Below are 18389 nucleotides of genomic sequence, written 5' to 3'. Positions count from 1 at the left end.
CAACGAAGAACTTTACTTTCCCTTTTTTTGCTCGCTTTCGCAATGTCAGGCAAGAAAATACTATGTTTGTTTGACGTGGACGGAACTCTTACTAAGCCACGTCAAGTAATCGATTCAACCATCGAAGATTTTTTATTAAAAAATGTGAAAACGAAATGTCCTTTAGGGATCGTTGGAGGATCGGATTTTAAAAAGATCGCTGAACAAATGAACGGAGATGACGTAGTAAAAAAGTTTCAATATGTTTTCCCCGAAAATGGGCTCGTTCAGTTTAAAAACGGAGAAGAAATTGGCCGAAAAAGCATTCAGGACCACATCGGTGAAGAGAAATTGCAAGAATTTATTAATTTTTGTTTGAATTATTTATCAAAGATTAATTTGCCTGTTAAAAGAGGAACGTTTATTGAATTCCGAGCGGGAATGTTAAACATTTCACCAATCGGAAGGTCGTGCTCGCAAAAAGAGAGGGACGAATTCGAAAAATATGATAAAATTCATAATATAAGGAAAACAATGATTGATGCGTTAAAAAATAAATTCACAAACATCGATTTAACATATAGTATAGGTGGCCAAATCAGTTTTGATGTATTTCCACACGGTTGGGACAAAACTTATTGTTTGCGGCATTTAGAGAATGAAGGTTTTGATGAGATTCACTTCTTCGGAGATAAAACTGATAAAGGGGGGAACGATCATGAGATTTATAATGATAGTAGGGTTGTGGGGCATCGCGTTTGTGGCCCAGATGATACCAAAAAGCAACTAGAGGACTTATTAAAGGATAAATTTTAATTTTTTAATTTATTTCGAGTTTATTGATTCGCTAAGAGATGGCGCTAGTTTCGCGAAATATTTTTATCGATTTATTTTAATTTTTAAGCGTATATTATTGAATTAATTGTATTAATAAAGCATTTATAACTCATCTTTTAATGATTTATTAGTTGGGAATATAAATATATGTAATTAAATGTTTATTTAAAAAAATACATTTTCGGTGATTCTAACCCCTAACCTGTGTATAAGTTTTTATTGGATGAAGAAGAAAAGGTTCTTAAATAAAACATTAATTTAATTAATTTATTATAATTAATCATTACCTCATGAAATTATCTCCATAAGCAAAACTTTTATTGTTTATTTTTTAAAACATAACCTCGCACCCCACTACAATTTTAAGGTTAAGAAAAATCCTGCCCTTAATTTGGTAATTTTTCAAAAAATGCCCACCGTTTGCCGATTATGTTTAAAGATAACCGAAGAAAGCGAGATAGCGCACTTTACAAGCGAGCATTTATTACAAATTCGTTCGATTATCCCAGAAATCGTAAGTTTTCCAGCATAACCTCAAAATTATAAAAAAAATTTTTTAAAACCTTAGGATTTAAAATCAGTAAAATCACCTTTAATATGCACAGAATGCACGAAATCGTTAAAAGCAGCTCACGATTTCAAATTGGTGTGTTTAGAGACGGAAAAGCGATTAGAATTGTACATCGAAACGAACGGGATGATTAATTTGGAGGAGTTGTTGAGTTTAGAGTTTGATGCTGATGATAAAAAGGATGATGATTATTTACTTGAGGAGACGATCGATCTTAAAGTGGAGGATGATGAGAATGACGAGGAATTAAGTAAATATCCTTGCGATATATGCGGGAAGGTTTATTTAAGCTTAAAATCGAGAAATAGACACAGAAAAAATCACTTGGATAAACCCGTGTGTAAAGTTTGTAACAAATCGTTTTATGATCGTGCTAATTTATTGAAACATCATCGTAGATTTCATTATTCCGAGGGGAATGAAGATAAATCGGAAGGATCTCACAAAAAGTTGAATCGGAAACAACTAAATAAACATTTTAAATGCGAATATTGCACAAACTCCTATAAGAATCGCTCAGTTCTTGAATTACATGTCAAATCAGTTCATGAGCCCCAAAATTATATTTGTAATTTTTGCGAGAAACGATTCCCAACTAAATATTTATTACAACGTCACATCGATCAAATTCATTATGATAAACGCGAAGAGATTAAATATGTTTGCAAAATTTGCGACGAAGATTTTCCCTCACAACATGATCTGTGGGAACACCGCAAAGAGAATCATCCTGAATACGAGACTCGACGTTGGACTTGCGAAATTTGCGGGGGAACTTTCTCCAAAGAAACGCTTGAGGTGCATCAACGAACACATACAGGGGAGCGCCCCTTTAAATGCGACATTTGCGACAAAGCCTTCACTCAGTCGAGTTCGTTATGGACGCATAAACAACAAATACATTCCAATAAACGCCCGTATGTTTGTGGATTTTGCCCTCGAAGTTTCCCTCTTAAAGGGAGTTTAACGAAACACATGCAAGATACCCATTTAGGTGATAAAGTCGAAAAGAAATTTAAGTGTATCTATTGCCCGAAAGCTTATCGAGTTGAGAGTAAGTTGGTTTATCATGTGAGGTGGCACACAAACGAACGAAAACATAATTGTGATGTGTGCGGAAAAGCTTTTGTTGATAGAAGTTCGGTGGTGAAACATCGCGTGATTCATTCGGATGAAAAAAGACATGTTTGTGAGGTTTGTGGGAAAGGGTTTCATCAAAAATATAATATGAAAATTCATATGAAAGTACATTCTAAATGAAACTAAAATAAATTTTTTTAATTTCAAACTTGGTTATGCAACCAATACGACGTTTTTTTAGTTCCCATTTTCCCCCCTAACCTAAAAAATAACATAACCTCACAATAAAAATCAGTTATTTGATAAAGTTTTAAAGTATGAGTATTTCAACAACAAAAATCTTAAATCTTTATAAACAACTTTTAAGGTACGGTTCAGATCTAGAATATACAAACAAAGGATATTATTTTCGCAAAATTCGCCACGAATTTAAAACCAACAAAAATTTAACCGATCCAAAAGAAATTTCTTTTAATTATAAGAAGGGTTTATCACTTCTCGAGCGACAATCGGTGAAATGATTCTTCGCTACATTATTAAACCTCCTCCTCTTATAATTGCAAATTTTAAGCGGCTAAAACATTGTGTTGATTACACCAAAGTGCCGAAGTTATTCGAAAAGGATTTGGAAGAACAACATGTGCGTGGAAGTGGCCCCGGGGGGCAAGCGACTAATAAAACATCGAATTGTGTCGTATTAAAACACCTCCCAACAGGGATTGTGGTAAAATGTCATGAAGATAGGTCGTTGATGATAAATCGGAAGAAAGCAAGGGCTATTCTAATTCAAAAATTGGATAATTTAATTAATAAAGAGGAGAGTGTTCAAGCACAAATTGATAAAATTGAGAAGAAAAAGTCAGAAGCTGCTTTAAAAAAAAGGGAAAAATTAAAAACCATGAAAGAGGAGTGGAAAAGACGAGAGAATATTAAATAAAACTACGATTAATTATTGTTAATTACTTTTATTGGTTTTTAGTTGAATATGAAAAAACGATTATGCGAAATACAAAAATAGATAAGAAAGAAAGCTGATAAGTATATGTAGAGGTATTTTTATTTGCACCTTTTCACCAATCGCTTAACATAACCTTAAAAAAATTCTTAAAACCTAATTTTTGGTTTTTTTAAAGGACAAAAATTTATAAATGCTTTAAAATTTGATTCTTTAATATTATAAAAGGTTTTATAAAGGTTTTTTTTGTAAAGTACCTCAAAATGCACCTAAATTATTTATTGTTTGGGTATAAAACGTTCTCTTATTACATTAATATTTAATTCTTTAATTTTTTAAAGGCGGGTTTTGGTTTATTTTTTATGGCTTTTAATACTTTTGGTCTATTTATTTATTTCCTTTTTTTTGTTTTGATTTTTTAATACCCCAATTATTATCTTCCGTAAACCTTTTTCGCAATTTTCAATCTTTCCAATCCTTTTTAATTTCAAACGTCCACTCCCATTTCAAATGCTCGTGTTTATCGTCATCGGTGAAAAGAGATTGAACCGTATATGCACCTCTGGCCATCATTCCGGAAGGTGCATCCTCCGACGGTGTTGTGTACGATTGAATTTCACCTTTTGGGGCGTAAGAACCAACCATATGAGTCATTTTATCCACTAAATAAAAAGAAAAACTAACATAATTAAAAAAAAAATTAGTTACATTTGACGTTTGAAATGTCAAATTATTTTTATATTAATTTTATAATTTTAAATTAAAAATGAATAATGGATAGAAGTTATCGATTAATAACTCATGGAATATTAGCGGGGACAAGCATATTTTTATCAACCCAATATTATCGTTTAAATGGGAAAGATCTTTTAACATTAACCGCATTTGGCTTATTGGGTATTCACTCGATAACCGGAGTATTAAAATATAGTAATAATAACGATAATTTTAACTCAATTTATGGAACATCAATGTATTTAAGGGACACCTTGGGAATCGCTTGTATAATTGGAAAAGTTGCCCTTTTAAACGGCCACAACAAGTTCGCCTACATTTATCCAATAGTTGCAACGATACCATTAATTTGCTGCTACGTTGTGGTGAGGAATTTCACCCCCGACGTCGAAGGTATCCCAATGATGGGATTAAACATGTGTCTATTAGGATTTTTTTCGGTGAAAAGCGGAAATTGGTGGGGCCTAATCGCCATGATAACCTACATTTTTGCATATTACGGTTTCGCCCAAGACGAGCATCACATCAACGAGGGAGCAACAACTTTTATTTTAACTTTTTTTACGTGGTTTTCATACAAAGCTTGTGGTGGTATCGACTTTTTAATCGATTTATTTAAAAGTAACGAAATAAAGTAATAAATGTCAAAATATTTTGGGGTTATGTCAATTAAGTGTCAAAATTTGTTGAGCTTATGTCGTAATAAAAAATTATTTCTTACCTGGTTCAGTAAGCTCTTATGAAAATAAATTTATTTTACAAGTTACGAAATAATTTAGGTTAATTTTCTTACCTGGAACTCCGAGCCTATAAGTTTTTTGCACGTATTTTAAGCCGTGCACGATTTCTCTTTGCACGATAAACTCGATACGAATCTTATAAGAGACGCCCTCTTTAATGGAAAACGTTTCTTTTTTTAATTTTGAGATGTCGCCGGTCAAATCTAAAGCGAGTTCGGGGCGATCCGCGACAACCAAGACCAATCGCTTCACCAAGACTTTTCTTAAATCGTTGGGTTCTAAAAACCAAAAACAGTAATAACCTCAAAATTAAAATTGTTTAATTCATTTTTACCAACTACAATCGTTCCTGATTGAGCTTGCCCCAACAAAGCCTCTTTATATTTCCTTAAGCTCTCATCTTCTTGGTCGGCAGCCAGAATTTCATCGATGCTTTTCTCGGGAGGTGGTTTATACAAAGGATCATCATTGTCGATCTCACCGGTGGGTGTATTGGTGTCTCCTTCGGACATGATTTCAACTAAATAGATATAAAAAAGAACCAATTATCGCAAGGTCGAAATAAAATTGGATTTTAGTAAAATCGAAGTTTTTTTTTCTATTTTTATCTCATAAAGAGACCGGCGCGTTATATTTAGAACCAAATCGATGAAAAAGGATCCTAAACGGCTTTTAAGCAAATATACTGTATTGGTGTAACTTACTGCTCTTTATTGCTTCGGTAAATAATAAAAATAAGGAAAATTTGATGATTTTTTTATGTTGGCGTTCAATAAATAAATGGGTGGTCTAAAGTGCTAAGTACGCATGCGCAACTTTAACTTTAATAATGGCCACCTCAATTTCTTGCGCCATCTATTAATCGATGGTGCAATAAATCTAAAATAAGATAACACTTTATTTTTGAATGATTTATAATAATAAAATAGTTTAATTTAGATTTAATTACAAATAAAAATTGATAAAATTTTGTTTCTCAACATTTAATATATGATATTATAATTAGTACCAACATAAACAGTTGGTACGCCGACGTAAAGTGCGCGAATGAAAACCGAATTAACCTCAAATCACCGTTAAGAATATAAGAAATAAATTTTAGAAATTTAAGACGTTAAATCAGTAAGAAAAACGATTGTAATTAGTTGAATAACAAAAAAAATGCCACCGAAATCAAGTAATAACGTTTCGACCGCATCATCAAGTAATAAAAGGAAGCAATTAAAACCGAAGAAGAAGCCACCCGCCACAATATTCTATGTGAAATCTAAGGAGCACAGAGTGCCTACAACGACTATGAATTCGATTAAGTATCTGCAAAAATCCACAAAATTATTAATACCAAAGTTACCTTTTGCTCGGGTAGTTCGAGAAATCTTATATGCGCGTTCGGCTGATGTGAATCAAATGCAACAACTAGCCCTCGCAGCCCTACAAGAATCCTGCGAGCTTTATCTTACCCATTTATTTGAAGATGCTAACATGTTAGCAATGCACGCAAATCGAATCACACTCTCGGCAGATGATATGGACTTGGCTCTCCAACTCCGTGATAGAAAATCATGAAGAATTTTATTAGACGTTGAGATCTTAGTACGTATAAGATAAATTGTTTTTATTTTTTTAAGAAAATGTTATAAAAGAAGTCATATAAGACAAAAAAACCTTATTTTTTGTAAAAATCTAATTCTTTTATTTGTGGTAACATCATTAAAATAATATAATGTATTAACGAAGGTATTTGTTAAAATTTAGCGAAAAATAAAAATACTGATACTTGAAATTTGATTCTTTTGACAATTATCGGTGTCCCCTTATAAAGCATTTCGAGAAGAAAACATTTATAACTTGATTGTCAAGTTGTGTAAAATCTATTATTAATAAAATACAACTTATAGACTTAGAAATTGATTTAATTATAAGGAACCCTTGGATTTCTTAACCCCCAAGACATGCTCGTAATAAGCTGCATTCATTTGCTCCAAAACGATGAACGTTAAAACGGTGTGGGGACCTAATCGCAAGAAATACGGCGTAAATCCTTTCCAAAGAGCAAAGAATCCTTCTTGTTGTATCACCCTCGATAAAACATTTAAAGCTCCGGTATACTCGGGTTTTCCATCAATCATTTTCATGTTTTGTATCCTTAAAAAAAATATTTTAATTTAATTTCGATTAAAAAAATTTAAATTAGTTGGTATTTAATAATTAAATTTAAAATTAATTAATTTTTTATGAACATAACCTTAAATTGATTTTTTTTTGACATTTAATATTACATAACCTCAAATTAATTTTTATTTTAAATTAATTAATTTTAAATTAATTAAAATACCTTGTTTTAGCAATATCAACAGGCATTGAAGCAGCTGTTGTAACTAAACCCGAAATCATTGATGCCGCAAAATGACATCCAACGTTATCGGAGAAAAAGCCAGTTCCTAATAGTAATTGTTTCGCTTGAGAATAACTAGCTAATTGGGCAGCGTTAACAACCATGGCTCTCCCCATAGTGGGGATAGCTCCTCTCCATAATGTTAAAATTCCTTCTTCCCGTGTTATTCGCATTAAAGCATCGAAAACATTTTTATAATTCCTTCTTTCTGCTAATGGTAAACGGCCATCAGATGTCATTCGAATTAAAGCAACTTCAGCGGGAGTTCCTGGTTAAAAAATAATTAACATTAAAAGTACTAATGATTGAGCAAGTTTTGAGGCGAAAATATTGCCTTTTCTGATAAAATCGCATTTTTATTTTTAACACAATTTCATAAAAGCAAGATAAACAAAAGTGTGACAAAGCGTATTGAAAAAATACATTGTAAAGGATAAGTGGAGGTCATATTATAATCTGTTTTGATAAGAAATCAAGAAATGGCTTAAATTTAAATTGTTATAATCTGGGTGGAAAAAAATTAATATCTTAATAAATTTAATCCTTACCTACAAAAGCCCCCGCAATTCCTGCGGCCATTCCCAAACCGGCTTTTGTAAAAAAACCTGGGGGTTTATCCCCAGTTGAGCACATCTCGAATAACCAAGTGTAAATTCCCAAACGGGTTGTAGTGTACGTAGCCTGTCTAAGTAAACCGGCTGAGATACCGTTGTAAAGGGCAAAAACTCCTTCTTTGCCTATGATATCTTGTATGCAATGAAACGAGGTTTTGTAGGCTTTCGATCCACCAGATCCACTGAGTTGCATACGGTTTTTAACTAAATCTAGCGGTTGCACCACTAATGTCGCAGCCATTCTAAAAATATTTTAATAATTAATAAAAATTATTTTTTTGAATTTCGCGCTTAAACCAAAAAAACATATGCCATCTACCTACCCAGCTGATCCCCCCATTACAAATTTGACCGCGTTAGGAATGGTTTTTTCCTCTTTTACTTGCACTTGAGCCATCATTTCGAGTTACTCGTTCAACGTTTCGCTCGATACTACTTAAATAAATCGGAAAATACCCAGGCGCTAGCGAGGAAAAAATGTTTGTTGAGTGCGAAGTTGAAGCGTTCCAGTAATATTAATATGCTTGACCTTTGCTTCTAACTAGTTGTGGGACTATCGAAACGTTTCATTTTGACCCACCACCACCACAACTTTTGAAATCAGCGGCGGGGCAAAAAATTCCATAATTTCCTCTTTATTTGACAATTATAAAGTAATTAGACAACCAAATTGACGTTCAAGTATTGAGAAAAAGATTACTAGATGGGGTTGGTTTCAAAAACATATTTATAATACAGTTTTTTTAATTAATTAATTTTGTATTAAAATTTATAAATAAATTTGTTTTTACAACAAATTAATTTTATAATATTATTTATGTAGAGATTTAGCGGTATTAAGGTAATGACAGAAATTAGAGTTTGAGTTTCGAAAAAAGATTAATAGATGGGGTTGATTTCAAAAAAATTTATTAAAATTAATTCATTATTAAATAATTTCTTTTGTATGAATTAATTTTGCATTAAAATTTGTAAATAAATTCGATTTTACAATAAAATTAATAACAATAAATTAATAAACTTTAAGTAGTTGACACATTTGACGGTGATGCGCGTTTGGTTGCCATAAAAGTGGGTCAATCGGCTGTCGAAGAAAAAAAAATTAACACAAAATGTTAAAAGAATCGCAAATATCGCCGTGTTAATAACACCTTATTTAAATAATTCGGTGGTGTGCCGTCTTAAAATTGCGGGGTGCCGCAAATTCCGGTTAAAAATCCGCCCAAAAAAGAAAATGAGAATTTAACCTCACAAAGTGACGTAAAAACGTTTTAATTATTGTAACAATATTATTTAAATATATAAAAATTATTTGTGTTTATTATTTTTATTTAATCAACTTATTTTAGGTTAGATTTTTTTTTGTATTTTTATTTTTTCTAAAAAATGGCAAGTAGTAATCACAACTCGGATATGTATTCTTGTGAAGTGTGCGGTTTGAGGGATTTAACGAGCCAACAATTCTTCGAGCACACACAAACTAATCACATCGATGGGAAATTAGAATGCCCCTTTTGCGATTATTTAGTGGACGAGGCCAATAACATCCAGGATCATGTTGCAACCGTTCACTCGGAATTCTTAACACCAACACAAGAAATGAATACAATGACTTTTATCGATGCTAGTCCTAGGTTATAATACTTAAAACAATTTTTGTTTTAATTAATAAATAAATGTTTTTTTTTAGTGGGAGTGAATGGAAAAATTTAGCTTCGAATTCAAACGGAGTCTATCAAAGCAGCGTTTCCCCGAAAGTTGTTAGTGGCGGTGCCGATTTAAGTATAAAAGCGGAATCTCACGGACAAGGGTCCCCACAACGTTCAAATTTAAATTTAAAATTAAAAAACCCCCAAGTATTGCAGTGCCCGATTTGCCGTTACACAAGTACGAGTCCCGGGGAGTTAGAGGAACATGTAAATCGGTATGGTTTAATTACAACATTAAAAAAATATTAACAAACCTTATTTTTAGACAACATTTCGATTTAACATCACCATCAATCGGAAATACAACCGGGGAGGTTTTCGCTTGCCCTCTTTGTTCGAAATCATTCAATTCAGCTCCCGATTTAGAGCTGCATGTTAACATTGAGCATAAAGATGTGTTATCACCAGCTTCCCCAACAAATTCGACTTGTCCTATTTGCGGATTAACTCTAGATAATGATAATAACGTAAATTAATCTCATTTAATCATCAATTTTATTAGTTAATTTTATTTTTTTAGAGTGATGCGGCAGCTCGGCATGTAGAATCACATTTCCCAGCGGGTTCCCCACAACCAATTGACCGTGAGGCGTTAAAAAAACGTGAAGAGCGTGAATTTGAGTTGTTACGAGCCCAATACGGCATGGATAACCAAGGGAATTTTCGCGAACAATCTGTTACTAACATGCAAAGGGCTGTTTATGCCGGCGAAATGAGCGTTGCTGATTATTACGAAAGAACCCTCGATTTAAGACAAGCGGAAAGTTGTGGAATCGATGATGGAAGTTCAGTAACGAGGGGATTAGTATGTCAAAAGGAATTGTAACATCACTTTTTTAATGTATTAATTTGATTTGTTTTAATTAGATTCCTCGAATTAGAGCGTTAAGTATAAGTTCGCAAAATGTTTCTCGAACTTATATTTGCACATGTGTTGATCATTATGCCTCGTCTTATGGTGATCGAGGTTGGGGGTGCGGTTATCGCAACACTCAAATGCTCATATCTAGTTTATTAAAACACACGGGGTATAATGAGAGGTTATACACGATTTGGCAGAATCAGAAGCCCCCAAGGAGTTCTGTGCCGAGTATATCACGTTTGCAAGGGTTAATTGAAGAGGCTTGGGCTCAAGGATTTGATTTACAGGTTGGTTAATTTTTAATTTGTTAAAAATTAGGTTATGTTTTAAATTTTCTTACGCTCACCAAAAGATGGCGCTACTTATAAAAATAAATTGTCGAAAAACTGTTTCATACTAAACGCCATATACAAGGAAAAAAATTAATTAAATTGTAGAAATATTACCATTTATTACCGTAATTATTGTTATCAAAATAGAATGTTTATATTTAATTAAATATTATCGTTTACTATACTCTGTTTTTAAACCAGGAGGAGTATTTTAAATTTGTCACCAGATTGACCTTGCACGTGATTGGTTGAATGCGAGGAAGGTTCACACACAGGCAATTTTGAATTTTGATTTTGAATTTGAAGGTTAGGTAATTGATAATTCGACAGTTTCGTGTCATTATTGTATATTTTGTGTTCTTAAACCCTTTTTTATTATATTTTGAAATAAATACACTCATAACTTCAATGTTAATTTGTATGTATAGTGTTGACGATAACAAACGAAAATAAATACAATAATAAGTAAATAAATAAATAATAATTATTAATTTAAATTTACCGCCAAAATATCTAGTGATATTTTCTGGTGATTTTTTCCAGTGTAAATCTGACTTTCGCGTTTACTCCTCCTGGTTTAAAAACAGAGTATAGTTCTAGTGCAAGTGTTAGTTTTAGTTTTAATTGTTATTCAGCGCTTAGTTGTATATTTTTAAGTTTCGGGTTTAGCCCTGTGTCTTCAGACGCTGAATGTTAGGTAAGGTTAGTTTTGTTTACAAACATTAATTATACCATGAAGTATTCTTTGGCAATTAGTAATGGCAATTATAGCGTGAAGTTTTCTTTTGTAATGTCAATTATAGCGTGAAGGAATGTTCGGTAAGGTTAGTTTTGTTTACAAACATTAATTATACCATGAAGTTTTCTTTGGCAATTAGTAATGGCAATTATAGCGTGAAGTTTTCTTTTGTAATGTCAATTATAGCGTGAAGGAATGTTAGGTAAGGTTAGTTTTGTTTACAAACATTAATTATACCTTGAATTTTTCTTTAGCAATTATACTCTGTTTTTAAACCAGGAGGAGTATTTTAAATTTGTCACCAGATTGACCTTGCACGTGATTGGTTTAATGCGAGGAAGGTTCACACACAGGCAATTTTGAATTTGAAGGTTAGGTTATTGACAGTTCGACAGTTTCGTGTCATCACGTGTCATTATTGTAAATTTTGTGTTCTTAAACCCTTCTTTATTATATTTTGAAATAAATACACTCATAACTTCAATATTAATTTGTATGTTTAGTGTTGACGATAACAAACGAAAATAAATACAATAATAAGTAAATAAATAAATAATAATAATTATTAATTTAAATTTACTGCCAAAATATCTAGTGATATTTTCTGGTGATTTTTCCTAGTGTAAATCTGACTTTCGCGGTTACTCCTCCTGGTTTAAAAACAGAGTATAGTGCCATCAAAAGATGGCGCTGGTGCGAAATTACAATTTTTGACCGTCAGTTCGCATCTTTTTAGGGTTCTGAGCAACTTGGGAGTCGATTAGTAAACACTAGGAAATGGATTGGAGCTACTGAAGTGATGACTTTATTATCGTACTTAAGAATTCGTTGCCAGTTAATAGATTTTCATCGTCCGACGGGTCCTGGAGGTACCCACCCCGAATTATTCGCCTGGGTACTTAATTATTTCGAGAATTGCCTCCAGCAAGACTTTACTCCGCCTTTGTACCTTCAACATCAAGGTAAGAAACAAAATTTTTCCCATTTTTTTAATTAATCGGATTTATTTAAGGACATAGTCGTACAATAATGGGTATCGAAGTGCACAAAGACGGAAGTTTGGTGTTATTGCTTTTAGATCCGAGTCACTCACCTCAGCAGATGGCGCAATTTGCCGATACGAACACAGGTTCGCAAGCCCTAAGATTATTAAGGAAGGGCGAGGCTTACATGAAAGCTCGTCAATATCAAATCGTCGCCGCTGTTGGTATGATTGAAAGCGAGCAACAATATCAGGTAAAATAAATTATTTGGGATAAATATGCTTTATTTTTTAAAATTTTAGCAAAGTAAAGTGTTGCGGGGTTTAAGGATACCACAAGATCGGTGAGAAGTATCGAAATTGTTCGCCATTTGGTGGCGAACGGGTCATCAAAAACGACCACCTGATGCTGTTCAAATGTATCGCCGTTTTGAGACTTTTAATTAGCTTAAAGATTAAAAAACAATCCTAAGAAAATTTACCCTATATCAAAATTTAAAAAAAAAGTATTCAAAAATGTGGTTCGGAAAGTACCTATATATAGATTTAAAAGAAAAAATACATAGTACAAAGCTTCTTAGAGTGCTGCTTGTTTCCCAGGGTTCCCCTTTTAACAATAGGGAACTCTGCACACTTAGTGATATTAAATTTGTAAGAATCGTTCCGGTTTTTTGTTGTATTTCTTTGTCGTAGTATTTATTTGTGAGAACACTGTGCCATAAGTCTTAGAAATATTCCTATTATCAACCACTTTACACAATTCCACAAGCAATTGTCTTTGTTGTTTTAAAATTATTTGTTGTTTTAATTACAACGTGTTAATTACCCCACATTTAAAAAATAAAAATTATTCTCTTCAAAAATTCTTTAATTTGACAAATAAATTTGACAGTCCTAATCAAACAACTATGAAGATAGTTAAATCCTTGTATATAGATTCTATTTTAATTAAGATTTATAAATTTTATTGTTAATTATTTGAAGTAAAATAATTAGATTTATAATCTAAAAAGTCAGTAAATAGTCACAAATATATAAAAAATTATTTAATTGTATAAATAAATTAATCAAATCCCTTTTTAATTATTAATTTTAATGAAATACAACGAATTTTCATCGAAATTTTATTCATTTTCTTCCTTTTTTTTCTTTTCCGTGACTAATCTGATAAATATGCAAAAATCAATAAAAAGGGGTAATTTTCTCCAAGGAACTTTACAACCGGGGCTTTTGCCCCCAACAGTTAACATTTGTATGCCATCCCATGCTTATCGCATACGATTCGGGGTATGACTCAACATTTAAGACGTAAGATACGTTTTCTTTTAATGATGTAATGACGAACGTTCAGGAAGGTTAAAAGTTGTGGTTTTTTCAGTGCAACAGTGGTTAAACTCCATAAAAATGGCCGATATATCTCAAATACCCAACTTTCAATTAAAGGTATTAATTTATAAAAGGATTACGTGAGGATTAAAAGAAAAAAATTTTTTTTTTAGGTTATATTTCTTATACATACACTTTTTTTTTCGCTTGCTACCACCGGTTATTGGGCCCCAACCGGATATAGTTTTTATAATATACTCATAATTATACTCATTCTCCATATTATTTTAAGCGACAACACCGAAACTTTAAAAATTGTAAGTCAAAATTCTTTTGTGAGGTTATGTTTGAACCCGAATTTTTAGGCGCTTGTATTAAATGGTGTCTCCTTTGTTTTGGATTTGTTTATGGTTGGGTTTCATTTTCACAGTTCATGTACGTGTTTTGAGTAATTTAAACGAAACAAATTAATTTTGATTCATTTTTTAGCAATGTTTTCTTGCATCATCGCAATAATTTTCACGTTGGTGAAGCCGGCCACTACATTTGTACTATTTAAAATCAGCCAAGAACGTGGTGACGCCCCAGGGGGTTCGTATGGACGTTATTGAACCAGAATTTATTCTTCAAAACGCTTCATTACAGGTTCTGAAAGAAACATCGGAAACATTTTTACTACTAACCGTGATAGTTACGAGGATATCGACCGCAATGTGCCTTCAGTTGCCGCACATCCAAGTCAAGGGGGCTACAACATATCTACTGCGCAACAAATTTAATTTACTAAAATTATAATTAATGTCGGAGTATATCTCGAATTCGCTTTTAATGTAACGATATTAAGATATTGTTTTTAAAATATATTAATTGTTTGTTAAAGTTTTATAATTGCACTCAAATGTATTTATTTGTAATTAATAAATAATAAGTCATGTTTTAATGATTTACCTTTTTTAAGATGCAAAAAGGTTTTTAACGAAGCAAAACATTTTACAATAATGAGGTTTTTATTTCATTTTTGAAGTATTTAAACATCAAGGGCGATTATTCGCCTCATAGAAGACAGAAATTGTTCAAAATGAAGTTACATTTTATCGTATTCGTTGCATTTCTTTTAATTTTTAACTTGGGGAAAGTTCTCGGTGATGAAGAATCTCCTGCAGTGACCGGTGTTGATGGGGGGAATTCTGCATGCTCTAACGCTGAGCCTGCACCAGAAACTGGCGGGGAAGCAGCCAAAAAGAAGAAGAAAATGCATAGTGAGTACAAAAATTAATTAATTTAACTTTGTATTAAAAAAATTTTTTTAGAAAAACATCATTAATTGATACATGACGACGATTCTTCTAATTCATTATGTATTTTATTATATATTAAATTAAACGCAGCATTTTAAAAAGAAAAAATTTAACCGTTTTAATTCAATCCTAAGAAATTACAGATTTCTGTAAAAAAGAAAAAGGTGGTGTAAAATTGGTTGCCTCCGCCAAATTTATTTCGTTTCTTGCAAAATAAACTTCCTTGAACGGGAGAGAACGGTCTTTGGGAATTCCCACGTGAAAGTTTTTGAACGAACTTGACCCCGATGAACGAATAGAAAAAAATATACAGCGCAAAGAACTTTAAAAAAATCATAATACATAAAAAAAAAGATTATTTCTCGTTGTTGATTCCTAAAAACTTATTAATGAAAAAAACTTTTAAAAAAGTCGTTTATTTTCCTGATTTTTAATGCGTTGTGACGCAACACAAGCGGTAACGTCACGTCGAAAACAAACAACTCGAAGTTCAAGGAAAATTATCGAGAACCTCGGCAGCGACGACAAACAAAAACATTAACGTTTTAAAAGTTTCAAAATTCTATTACTGTTTAACTACATCTTTATTTTCAATTCATTTATTTATTTTTATAACAAATTGGTTTGGAGTAATTTTTTTTAATGTTAAAAGGTCAAAATCGATTTTGTTACGGCCCTGAACACGGCTCCTGCTTAGATGATGACGTGAAGAGATCCCCGACGACGTGGGGCTCTTTAAACGTGATGAAAATACTATACTACGTCTATCTCGTATTCTCACAAAGTAGCGAAATTAAACGTTAACCCTTAATAAATTTGCAAAAAAATAAATAAAAAAAAATGATAAAAATGTGCAAAATGTATTAATTGAGTTTTGGTGATTTTTGATTTTAATTTATTTAGGTTGGTACTTATTTATTTTTTAAACATCAAATGTCAAATTTTGTGTCAAGATTTTTTTTGAGTTCATTTCGGTTTTTTAGTGCTTTTTTAGTGTAATCTATTTTACATCAAATAACCGATATTATCTAAAATCACCGAAGCGATATATTAACATGAAATCGTCATTTTTTGAAGATTCAAGCGATTTCGCTTCAAATCGCCGAAGTCGCTTGCGGGCGAGGCGCTAGTTTTGATTAATCAGCACGAAATCATCAATCTTCAAGGATTCTAGCGCCTCGCTCGCAAGCGACCTCGGCAGAGTGAGGTTAAATGTTTTCTTATAGAAAACTTTGTATCTTTACAAAGATGGAAAAGGAACGATTTCGCTTCAAATCGCCCGCAAGCGGCCTCGACGAAATGGAGATAAACAATTATTTATTAATGTGTTGTGCTTTATATTAATATAATTTAACGTCCAGCGAATCGCCCGCAAACAATTTCAGCAATATTTATTAATATTTCATCAGACCCACTTTAGAGTTATAAACTTGACGTTTGTTAAATTTCTTTAGGTTATAAAAAAATGTTTGTGTCAAATTTTAAGTCGCCAAGGTGACGAATATTGAAAGTGAGGTTAAAAATTTAAATGATTGAAATAATATTAGAAAAAAAATTGTTTTGGTGATTTAAAAGAGAAGCGATGCTTATTTAGTCGAGCAACGAAGAGTTGAATGCCATCCGGTCGGAAGACCAGACAGAGCAAAAGGACCAGCAGGACGACCTGCTCAGGAATTCCAAGCATCCGGAGACGGGCAAAAAGTCCCACCCGGCTCCGATCCGCAATCTCTCATCTCTCTCTTAACCGTTTCTGGGCACCATCCCATTTCAAAAAAATTTCAATTCTAAATCAACTATCTTAATGTATCTTAACCACAAAGAATCAAATACGTGGTTTTAATAGAATCGATGTTTGACTTAAATTTTGATCTTGAAAATTGAACATAAACATAGACAGACAGAGAAGGACAACAACAAGAAAACGTAGATAGATCCAGCTCAAGGGTCAGTGTCTACCTTTCGCGAGGGCAGCAGCCGACGCCGCCGCCGCCATACTACGGCCGTGGTCGGGTCGCAAACCCCCCTTCTCCGCCACCTACCTCGCTACGGTTTGTCGCGTAGAGAGAGAGTCGTAGTAGTACGCTCTGCGTAGTAAAGCTGGAGCCCCCCCGAGTCCCGAACCGCGCCGTCGGGTTTGGGGTGAATCCCCCTTCGTCGCCACCGCTGCGGCGCGACGCAGAATGAATGACCCAACCCAGGGAACCCAATGCGCAGGGGCGATGCCCTCGCAAACGACGACGACGAACTTTACGGACCGCGCCCCTTTTTCAGTTTTTTTTACACCTTCAAAAACATTCAAAACATTTGAATTGATTTTAGGTTATAATTCTGTCAAATTTGATTAAATTAGGTTATGTCAATTTTAGTTCTGTCAGTTTTTAGTAACGTCAAATTTAGTTGTGTCAAATTAGGTTATGTTTAAATTTATTACTTTTTTTTGCGTTTAATGTAAATTTAGTAAACGTCCGGGTTTGGTTAAAAAAGTTTTTTTGGTGGCATTGAATCCACGTGGGTTTAATAACCTGGGTACTTTTTGTTATTTTTAGAGAACGATTCAGGTTCAATACTCTCCCCCTCCTTCACCGCTTCTCCGCCGATTTTTTTTAATTCGATTTATCTATGTATTTCCCGGGTTAAATTAAATTAAATTAAAATTAATTAATCACTTACTTTTTGGCGGATTCGAAAATTTAAATTTCCCTTAATTATTATTGCGACATTCCTAGTTTGCGCGGAGGGTTTTTGGCGCTGTGAGGTCCTCTTCTTGGAATTGGGGACACGGAATTCAAGAACCCCAATCAGGTAGAAGGTTCAAAACCTATAACAAAAAGAAATTTTAAGTTAAAATTTTTTAAGTTAAGATTAATCGTCAAATTTTACGTAAAAAATGTGACAGTTTTGAGGTTAAAATTAATTTTATTTATTTTTTTATTATTTATGGTAAAATAAATAAATAAAAATAAATAAATAAATTTGTCAAATTTGTTGCTGCCACGAAAGAAAAAAAACGGTCCCCACCCAATCTCTAGGTCAGCAATTCTTCCATCCTTTTTCACTTTGAAACGTCGCGAACCGCTACGCGCGCGGCGACACATTATTGACCCGCGCCTGCGCCCCACTTGTTTACTCGTTCACGGCGGCCCGGTCGCATTCCGGGGGCACTTCACCGTCCGCAACCAACTCAACCGTTCCTTCAAGTAAGACAAAGATGCTAATATAAACGATACGTCGCATT

The 18389-nt window shown here is 33.0% G+C and overlaps 9 protein-coding genes and 1 long non-coding RNA gene across 12 annotated transcripts; 7 read left to right on the top strand and 3 right to left on the bottom strand.

The window, feature by feature from the left end:
- Positions 1 to 42: 42 nt before the first annotated feature.
- Positions 43 to 928, top strand: LOC111426419 (phosphomannomutase). The gene has a single exon (XM_023060930.2). The coding sequence runs from the start codon at positions 43 to 45 to the stop codon at positions 793 to 795; it is 753 nt and encodes a 250-aa protein (XP_022916698.1). The 3' UTR covers positions 796 to 928.
- A 96-nt stretch (positions 929 to 1024) lies between these two features.
- On the top strand, positions 1025 to 2675 carry LOC111426416 (zinc finger and SCAN domain-containing protein 12-like). The gene is made up of 2 exons (XM_023060927.2): positions 1025 to 1330; positions 1385 to 2675. Exons 1-2 carry the CDS (start codon positions 1226 to 1228, stop codon positions 2645 to 2647), a joined length of 1368 nt encoding a protein of 455 aa, XP_022916695.1. The 5' UTR covers positions 1025 to 1225; the 3' UTR covers positions 2648 to 2675.
- A 109-nt stretch (positions 2676 to 2784) lies between these two features.
- LOC139429764 (mitochondrial ribosome and complex I assembly factor AltMIEF1) lies at positions 2785 to 2988 on the top strand. The gene has a single exon (XM_071195849.1). It carries the CDS (start codon positions 2785 to 2787, stop codon positions 2986 to 2988), a length of 204 nt encoding a protein of 67 aa, XP_071051950.1.
- LOC111426421 (mitochondrial translation release factor in rescue) lies at positions 2985 to 7562 on the top strand. Its single transcript, XM_071195848.1, has one exon. The coding sequence runs from the start codon at positions 2985 to 2987 to the stop codon at positions 3402 to 3404; it is 420 nt and encodes a 139-aa protein (XP_071051949.1). The 3' UTR covers positions 3405 to 7562.
- On the bottom strand, positions 3417 to 5409 carry LOC111426420 (rho GDP-dissociation inhibitor). Of its 2 annotated transcripts, XM_023060931.2 has the most exons (4): positions 5232 to 5409; positions 4951 to 5175; positions 4879 to 4893; positions 3417 to 4084 (listed from the first exon to the last, which is right to left on the bottom strand). In XM_023060931.2, exons 1-4 carry the CDS (start codon positions 5407 to 5409, stop codon positions 3885 to 3887), a joined length of 618 nt encoding a protein of 205 aa, XP_022916699.1. In that variant the 3' UTR covers positions 3417 to 3884. The 2 variants fall into 2 exon arrangements, with proteins under 2 accessions (XP_022916699.1, XP_022916701.1); XM_023060933.2 differs by lacking the exon at positions 4879 to 4893.
- Positions 6059 to 6463, top strand: LOC111426422 (uncharacterized). The gene has a single exon (XM_023060936.2). It carries the CDS (start codon positions 6059 to 6061, stop codon positions 6461 to 6463), a length of 405 nt encoding a protein of 134 aa, XP_022916704.1.
- On the bottom strand, positions 6746 to 8556 carry LOC111426417 (mitochondrial 2-oxoglutarate/malate carrier protein). Its single transcript, XM_023060929.2, has 4 exons — positions 8230 to 8556; positions 7841 to 8148; positions 7233 to 7560; positions 6746 to 7042 (listed from the first exon to the last, which is right to left on the bottom strand). The coding sequence occupies exons 1-4, from the start codon at positions 8304 to 8306 to the stop codon at positions 6814 to 6816; spliced, it is 942 nt and encodes a 313-aa protein (XP_022916697.1). The 5' UTR covers positions 8307 to 8556; the 3' UTR covers positions 6746 to 6813.
- A 389-nt stretch (positions 8557 to 8945) lies between these two features.
- LOC111426729 (zinc finger-containing ubiquitin peptidase 1-like) lies at positions 8946 to 13613 on the top strand. Of its 2 annotated transcripts, XM_071195841.1 has the most exons (9): positions 8946 to 9161; positions 9256 to 9540; positions 9597 to 9830; positions 9881 to 10082; positions 10136 to 10420; positions 10483 to 10764; positions 12285 to 12510; positions 12561 to 12784; positions 12834 to 13613. In XM_071195841.1, the coding sequence occupies exons 2-9, from the start codon at positions 9293 to 9295 to the stop codon at positions 12876 to 12878; spliced, it is 1746 nt and encodes a 581-aa protein (XP_071051942.1). In that variant the 5' UTR covers positions 8946 to 9161; positions 9256 to 9292; the 3' UTR covers positions 12879 to 13613. The 2 variants fall into 2 exon arrangements, with proteins under 2 accessions (XP_071051942.1, XP_022917163.1); XM_023061395.2 differs by having other exon boundaries at positions 8946 to 9540.
- Positions 13614 to 13714: 101 nt separating this feature from the next.
- Positions 13715 to 15115, top strand: LOC111426730 (uncharacterized). The gene is made up of 6 exons (XM_023061396.2): positions 13715 to 13838; positions 13909 to 13973; positions 14030 to 14173; positions 14222 to 14291; positions 14346 to 14447; positions 14502 to 15115. Exons 1-6 carry the CDS (start codon positions 13820 to 13822, stop codon positions 14633 to 14635), a joined length of 534 nt encoding a protein of 177 aa, XP_022917164.1. The 5' UTR covers positions 13715 to 13819; the 3' UTR covers positions 14636 to 15115.
- Positions 14426 to 18388, bottom strand: LOC111426731 (uncharacterized). The gene is made up of 3 exons (XR_002707873.2): positions 18173 to 18388; positions 17825 to 17972; positions 14426 to 14504 (listed from the first exon to the last, which is right to left on the bottom strand). It is a non-coding gene; the product is annotated as an uncharacterized lncRNA (long non-coding RNA).
- Between the last annotated feature and the right edge of the window lies 1 nt (position 18389).

The sequence above is a fragment of the Onthophagus taurus genome, chromosome 5 (genome assembly GCF_036711975.1).
Source record: "Onthophagus taurus isolate NC chromosome 5, IU_Otau_3.0, whole genome shotgun sequence".
Classification (NCBI taxonomy): Eukaryota; Metazoa; Arthropoda; class Insecta; order Coleoptera; family Scarabaeidae; genus Onthophagus; species Onthophagus taurus.
This window is presented reverse-complemented; position numbering and strand designations above follow the sequence as displayed.